Below are 8,199 nucleotides of genomic sequence, written 5' to 3'. Positions count from 1 at the left end.
AAATGTAAACCTGCCTTCACTTCTGACTGTCCAACGATAAATCCCCATTGAAGCAAGTGTGGAATGGAAAGGTTTAGAACATGCAGGTGAGCAAGTGCTATAGCCACAGGAGGACAAGGGCATATCTTTCCCTGTCCACTCATCAACTATTGACTGAACTCCCGTGACACATCGAATACTGTTCTATATCCCAGGCAACAGTGGCACAGGGTTTTGGCCTCAGCAAGCTTGGCCACACATCATTTGATGGCACAGGAAGTATAATTACATTTTATATTTTGGAAAAGTGAACTAAAGTACTGCTTATATAAATCATAAACTACCCAACATGATCTTTTATTTATCTTTTTCTTTGCATACCAATATTTAAATAGAAACCTCACAGAGATAAATTTTACTCTTTGGTATTAAAAACCTATTCCAAAAAATTTTAAGACCCTATTTTAAATTATTTCTATCACTAACATATGTAGATGAAAAAATATAGCTACATTATATAAGATTCTTTTTTAAAACATAGACTGACATAAATAGCTTCCTTATTTCTAAAGAAGTAATAGCAGTACTCTGAACCAATCACTTACTGGAAGTAGGAATGTAGCCAATTCTGTTTTTCAGCTGTCTGGATGCTATAGGGAAGAGAACCTCCAGCTTTTCAAAGAGAAAAATTAAACAAATAAATGCCATGAAATATACTGTGAAGCTTCCCCATTAAGAAAATCTATATTGGGCTGGGGTTGTGGCTCAGTGTTATAGCATTTGCCTTACATGTATGAAACAGTGGGTTTGATTCTCTGCACCACACAAAAATAAATAAATGTCCATCAACAACTAATAAAAAAACAAACAAAAAAACACAAAAGAAGAGAATCTATAATAAACAGTGAGAAGGTAAATAAAAAACAACTGCTTCCATTATTTCATATTATGGAATAATTCTGTGAAAGAAAATGTCTATACTTGCATTAGGTACACTGGCTTATGGGGTTTCCTTTCTTAGTAATAAAAAGCATTTAAACAGTAAATGTTTACAATCTGAAAAGAAAAAGGCATTAATCACTCAGTGGTGTCAAGTGAATAACAGATCTGAAGTGTTAGAAAAAAGACATGGAAAGAATCTTGACTCATGCCACTGTCTCTATCAGGTCAGACATCAGTTGCTTTTGCCCAAGACCAGGACACTTGAGGAAGTAGCCTCTGATGATAACATATGTGCCTGTTTACTCTGCCTTTATGCATGGCTATTTTCAAACAGGCTTTGTACTAACTGAACAGATTCTTAAAGAATAGAAGAACTGGAAGATAAATTAAAACATTCAATAACTAGTTTGGGTTAAAAAAAAAAAAAGGATCCCAAAAGTCTTATTATTGAAAAGAGAGTAAAGACACAATTGCAAGTGGAAACACAATTAGAAACCAATTTTTGTTCATCTTTGAAAGGAAGAAAACTTAGGTTCATCAGTGATTTTCTGAATGCATGTTGGACTTCTCAACAGTAAGCTACTTCCAGAGAGGGTTTTTTTTAAAAATTAATTTTTAGTTGTCAATGGACTTCATTTTATTTTTTTATATGTGGTGCTGAGAATTGAGCCCAGTAACTCACACATGCTAGGCAAGCATTCTACCACTGAACCACAACCCCAGCTCCAGAGAGGGTTCAGTTATAAAATATTATAAAATTGAAAATACCATGCTCTTCCCTGTTAAAAGTGACTATGAATAGATCTAGCCTATTAGAGGCACAGAAAGATGACAAAAGAAAAACTACCACCATGTCTCAGAGTCACAGTAAAATAATTTTAGTTTTGTCATTAAAAAGCAAAGAACAGGCTAATACACGCTGAACTTTTAGTAGAGATTTTTCTGGCAAAGCTACATCTAGTTTGATAAGCAATAAGTGGACTGAATTAGTCTTAATTCCATGCATTCAGCTTTTAGCCATTAGTGAATGCCAGCCAGACTCTGCTTTTACCAGAGGCTCGTTCTCTCTGGGTTTTAGTTAATATCTCTCGATTGCACTGTTAGGATGCTGTGAATTCCACATAAAAGTTTAGCACCCAGTATTAGTTTAAGGGAAACAAGACAGCAAGTTGGTATATGTTCACAAGATAATACAAGGTATTTACAGAGAAAGTCCTTGAAAGAACAGACATATAGAACCAAGTTACACCTAAGGTAATATTAAGACAGAGCAGAGAGGTTGTGGAGAGAGGACGTAAAGGAAATGTGAGATATGCTCTAGAGGAAGCTGAGTCTTATCTGGACCACCCAACTGCTGGACACCTTATTGGTAAAAATGGGGAGAAAAACAACTGCACACAGTGAGCATTAAATAATTCCTCCACTGCTCAGTTTGGCAGTACCATCTTTGGAACACTGCAGAACTGGAACATGGCAGAGCTCAACATTATCTATCTTCGTGATCCTTCTCCAGTTAAGAGAAAACCATCTCCATGTTTCTAACCAATAGTTGCTAGCAAATTTCTAACTAATTCTGGTAAAAATTCTTATTGATGGAATGTTCAGAAAACCCACAACAAAGAATTACCCCAAGAACTTCCCCAAGAATTACCAGGGTATCCTTCTAAGCTGGTCCGAACATTTTCCACAGAAGGATAGATCTAAACACAAGCAAAAAAGAGAAAAACAATAAAACTTAGCATGTACCACGCTGATAAAAAGGAATGATGACCAGCTCTAAAGAAAATGAAAATCTTAATTAAAAATACTTAGTTCAAAAGTTTAGAAAATACTGCTTTAAACTTGAAAAAAGGTTTCACCTTACTGAAAAAACAAAACAAAAACAAAACCTGCACTAGTAACTAACATACAGGAAGCATAAATATTTGATGAAAATAATTAAACTCTGATTTGAATATTTTTTCTTCTGAAATGCCAAATTAATGTTGACTTGAATGTAAAACTAATCATTAATTTGCAGGTCTCTGAATAATTCACAGACCCTATAATTCTGCTAGTAATATCATACCAAATATTTTTTCCTTTTTGTGATAACCTGAAAGAATGGAAAAACTGCAGGCTAGACTGGGACTGAAACGGGCTCCTGAACAAACTAGCAAATGCCTGGCACTGGCAGATACTGCGGCCACTCGATTACCAGTGATAATGCAAATGTACTGCTCTTTCTACCCCAAAATCACAGAATAAAAAGCATCTCTGTATTAAGAGGAGGACTGACTTTCATTTCTCCTAGAGTGGAGAAGAGAAACATGTTAACTCAAGGAGGAGGAGAACTCACCAAATGAAGAGGAATGGTACTTTTTCCTGGAATTTTACTGTCCTGCCCGGGGCCCAGCAAGCTCTCTTTAAACTCAGAACACAGCCATTTGGATTCATCAGCCCCCAGTGAGCCAATGCTGGAAAACTGACCCACTATAGGCCAGCACTCGGCTTTTGGGATTGACGAGGTGTGTTCTCTCAGAAGCTATGACAGAATAAAATGAATGCGAGTCACTCAAATAACATTAACAGAAATGCCCTACACCAAAAACATGGATTTCTGCCCTTGGAATGCCTAATTACCGGGTCATGAAGTTTTCCTTTCCAAAATTCTTTGATTTTGATAAAACTAAACCAGGTTTAAAGAATTTTAAAAAGATCCATTTTAGTAGAAATGTAAAGATACACCACAAACCTACCACATGAAATTAGATTTTTTGCCTTGAAATCCTAATTGTCTAACACATCCAAATAAGACACACAAGACAACTGCACATTTTGGCTTCTTTCACATGAAAGGAGCTTAACATTCCCATTTAATACTCAGGCTCCAGGTAGCTGTGATGATATAAAAATGAAAAAGAACATATTTACATATAGATAATATCACCTTCGGCACCACAGAGTGATCTGAGTTTTTTGCTTTGATACTGATGCAAAGTAGCAGAAATGATTCGGAAAATATTTGGAAATTTCATCCACTCAACGTGTACCAAGTGTCTACCTGGAGACTGGAGAATGCAAGGAAAAAAAGCCACAGTTGTTGCCCGAGTAGAGCTCAATCTGACCGAAGTTTTGTTTAATTTTATATGTGTTATTTTCCTTAATACAGCTTGGACACCAATATTTACAAACAACAAAAAGACCCAAGTTTTCAACTTCCACCTTGTGGCAACATGAAGTAGGAAACAGAACTGCACCAACTATAAGACGCAGTTTCTACTTAGGGCTCCCCCCAATGACCTGAACAAGCCTGTGCTCCGACACACACACTTCAGCAAACAGTCACCTGCCTGCCTTCCCTGGAGAGAGCTGTGATGCACCATGAGCTACTGTGTGGGAAAAGTGGTCTGAAAATTCAAATGCTATCAACTTTCTGTGACTGTGGTCACACATGATAAATGCTCTCACCTAGCCTGTCTAAACCAAAAATGCACACCTACACGTCCTTAAAGGGTACCTACATGTGCCTGGCCCTGTTTCACATTCACTATGCCATTAATCCTTGCCTAATTCCAAGAGGGAAGTGCCATTGCTATGGCCATTATATAGGTGACAAGAGAGGCAGGTTGAAGAACAAGTCAAGGTCACCTGGTTTGTATGTAATAGGTTAGGATTTGAACCCAGGTGGGGGTTTCTCCCCCCTACAGGTGTGCCCAGAGCCAGTGGACTCAACTATCTGCCTAGGTCAAGTCATAAAGATGCTGACTTTCAGATCTTGCTTACTTTAATCTCTAGTCTCATTTCAGGAAAAACAAACTAAAAATACTGTATAAGATTAACTTTAGGCTATGCATACAAGGTATATATGAAACAGATGAACTTTGTGTTTAGACTTGGGTCCTATCCCCAAATATCTCATGCAAATATTCCAAAATCTAAAAATAATCTCAAAGCCCAAACTCTTCTGGTACCAAGTATTTGGAAAAGGGATTTTAGGGCTAGGTATAATTTATAGAATAAGAGATGAGGCTTTTAAGAAAGCCACTTTAGGGAATTGATTAAGGTTATTAAAGAAAGCTTAAAAAAAAAATGAATCTTCAACTTGCTTGTTGTTTCATCCTGTTAAAGACTTTTCTTTGTTCCTATTCACAGCAGCAAATGACATTTTTTATTCATAGTCTCCTTAAGGTCACAGATTTGGTAAATGAAATATATTATAGGTAAGTTACAGCCTTTCCTCAACATTGCTATTTTTGTTAAACTTGCATGTTAAAAATCCTTGATATGCTGAACAATCAAAAGTTATAAGAGTTGTATAAATGGGAAGCCTCTGTCTTTCCTGTAAGATGTGTAAAAACTAAGAAAAAGTCCATATGCTGGTGCCATTTAGAACAACTTACATCTATAAAAGAGGCATAAAGATTAAATTAAAGGTAATTACTGAAAACTAAAATTAGACAATGTATTGAGTGCCTGCTACTCTCTCAAAATTGTTCTGGAAATATTGTGAAGCTGCCATCAAAATACACCATTTATATATGAAAGAAAATACATTAAAGTTTTAAAAACAGTAAAAGTTCTATTACCTTCCTAAGCCTAAAATGTCCCCAATTATCCTTCTGACTTCCTTGAAAGCGTCCGGGGGTTGAACCAATAAGGTAAACACTAAAAAAAATAAAAAATAAAAAATAAAAAAAAAATGCAAGTTACAGAACAGAGATATACTTTGCTACCTAGAGATCACAGAACCATGAAAACGACTGTAATTATGCAATGTTCTAGAAGCCAACCCATTTTCTTGTGCTGCCTCTTAATTGTAGTAACTGATGCTTAAAACTTATTTTGAAACAAACCAGATAATGTTGGTACCTACCATGTGCAGAGCACTGGGCAAAAAAACTGACTAATTTGAAGTGCGCCCAGGAGAAGGCCTGACAAGCTGCACTGCCTCGCCAATGTCTCAGAGCCCCAGGGTGCAGGGTGAGGGAGCCTGCCCTCCTCCTTCATCACATCACGCAGCACAGCCTGACACCACTCCACCCCTTACGGAGGCCCCTGAGCTTTAGACTTGAGTGACTTGCAAGGCATGAACACAGTAGAAGCACCCAAATAGGTAAGAGGACTCTTACTTTGTTTCAGAGAGATCGTGCTCCTGGATGGTGTCAATCCACTCCTGAAGAGGAGGGGCATTGTAAGCCTTCAAATAACTGATGAGATCAGCTTTAAAATGCGTTGTTGATTCTCCAGATCTGTGGGTTTGCTGGCCAATTCGTGGGTATAGGGGGCTCAACCATATTCTGAAATGGAAAAACAAACAAATAGATAAAACAAGTCTTACTAGTCAGGAGCACAAGTGATCACAGTGATAACTCTATACTGGTTTTTCAATTCACCCTAAGGAACAGGTGAATTATCACGCTATCTTCACATAGTAAGTGGAATGACTCTTAGAGAATATGAAACAAATCTGATCACACCACTTCATGGCTTACCATCAGAGCCAGATATGAATGCCCTGGCATGAACTCAATTAGACCCACTAAGACCTGGCCTCTATCCACTTCTCCCAGCCCACATTCTTCTGGCTCCCTCTTATCCCTGACCATGCCTTCCAATTTCCCTTCTGACTGGGGTATACCTCTGTGTTGCTTTCTAAGACTTGATGACAACAGTTTAGAGTTCTACTCCTAATGGTTACAGAAAGTCACCATCTTTGGTAATCCCAGCAAGAAGTCCATATCATGGACACATCAACATAACCCTTTAGTCAAATGGGAAATAAGAATCAAAAGTTTCTATACAAAAATGTATGTGCAAATCTATTTTCAATAAACAAACTCATTTTTGTAATGAATATGCCACTTTCATAATGGACAATGGAACCATGTGAGGCAGTTTGAGATCTATCCTTATAGTCCATATTTTCTGGTGTCTAGAATGAGTATATACTGCTAAGGGCCATTACCAAGTAGGAATGACGCATCGAAATTTCCTTGCCAAGCATACCCCATGCTGCTTAGAGGACATTCGATGGGACATTGCATGCATGCTTTAATAAGGTGACCTTGCTCAAGGACCAAGGCGGATCCGGGTTTAGAGCTGATCAGGTTTGAGGAAGTAAACAGCTCCTTGAGTTTAAGGCGTTGCCAGTTTAAGATAATGGGTTTTAGGGAAGTTAGAGGTTGAAGATTATTGCTGGGATTAGGGTGTTCCTGCTGCTTGTTCCCGTTGAGTTCTCGTGAGATTAAAATGGGATTGGGAGATAGCCTCGTGGAGTAGGTGAATTGTGCGGGAGACGGTAGAACGGGATTGCCCCTGGACCTGTGTGGAGGCGGTGTGAGAGCGGGAATAAAGAATTGCTGTTTGAATCTACAAAGCTGTGTGGTGGCTCGTGATTCTGGTGCCAAGCATTGACCTTGGCAATATACTTCATCTAATATTATATTAACCTCAAATTTACAAATACTTAATTCAGTGATGAAATATTAAAGATACCTTCTGTTTCATCAATTCTTTTTCTGAAAAGGGAAATAATGTGCCTGCAAAACTTCTATATCATACCCACAAATGGAAACAACCATATCTACACCCAATCTTTCTATAAGCCTCTCCACATGTGGTAAATGACAAAAGTATGGCTTCAGACCTCTTGTGTTTGAGGACTGGATTAACCACTTGTCTCCCAGGGCGATTGCAAAGTTGGCCACAAGGCGATGAATGAATGGTACTGATGTACAGAAGCACTCAGAGCATCAGCTGCTACTGCCTTTCCTCCTTCAGTGGCTACTTCCCTACAGTTCTACCCACCAAGCCAAAAGGGAAATTGCCCAATTCCTCTTTCACCCTGCTGCCTTAAAGGAGGCTGGTGAGCTGCAGGTCTTTGCCTCCTGGTGTGTACAGTGACTGGCTGGGGTAGATGGATGTGTACACTTCCTTGAGAGAGCACCTTGGAGCTCATGGGTGAGAGGCTCACTCACAGGAGGGCTCCAGATGAGGACCACAGCAGGAAATGACCTTCTAAAGTAGGATGCTGAGAGATGAGACATTTTTCACACTTTACAAAATGAGAACAGAAAAAGTGGACCAGTGGCAGCTGAGGAAGATGGATGAATACCTGCACAGCAGAAGACCTGCCAGACTGCAGCAGACCAATCACAAAGATCTTATGCACAAAAAAACTGCTTTCAAAAAGTTTCTTAAAAACTACCACAACCCCACAACATGAAACTGCAAAGTTGAGAGAGCCTAACACAGTCTAAGAATGAGATAGCAGTGCCCACACCACGGTGGCTGGTG

General features: G+C 38.6%; 1 protein-coding gene across 6 annotated transcripts in view; it reads right to left on the bottom strand.

The window, feature by feature from the left end:
• Nucleotides 1–8,199, bottom strand: part of Tdp1 (tyrosyl-DNA phosphodiesterase 1) — a 77,290-nt gene that overhangs the window by 46,596 nt on the left and 22,495 nt on the right. For all 6 annotated transcript variants that reach the window (XR_013439209.1, XR_013439210.1, XM_078050697.1 and 3 more), the window contains exons 8-12: nucleotides 6,033–6,200; nucleotides 5,490–5,568; nucleotides 3,260–3,445; nucleotides 2,573–2,621; nucleotides 585–651 (exon numbers count right to left, since the gene is read on the bottom strand). Coding sequence is in view for 4 of the 6 variants with exons in the window: in XM_078050697.1 (XP_077906823.1) it covers nucleotides 585–651; nucleotides 2,573–2,621; nucleotides 3,260–3,445; nucleotides 5,490–5,568; nucleotides 6,033–6,200 (549 nt within the window). In the remaining 2 variants the exon portion in view is untranslated. The remainder of the gene's footprint in view (nucleotides 1–584; nucleotides 652–2,572; nucleotides 2,622–3,259; nucleotides 3,446–5,489; nucleotides 5,569–6,032; nucleotides 6,201–8,199) is intronic.

Source organism: Ictidomys tridecemlineatus, chromosome 5 (genome assembly GCF_052094955.1).
Source record: "Ictidomys tridecemlineatus isolate mIctTri1 chromosome 5, mIctTri1.hap1, whole genome shotgun sequence".
In the NCBI taxonomy this organism is placed as follows: Eukaryota; Metazoa; Chordata; class Mammalia; order Rodentia; family Sciuridae; genus Ictidomys; species Ictidomys tridecemlineatus.
Note: the sequence above shows the minus strand (reverse complement) of the source record. Positions and strands in the feature narration are given on the sequence as shown.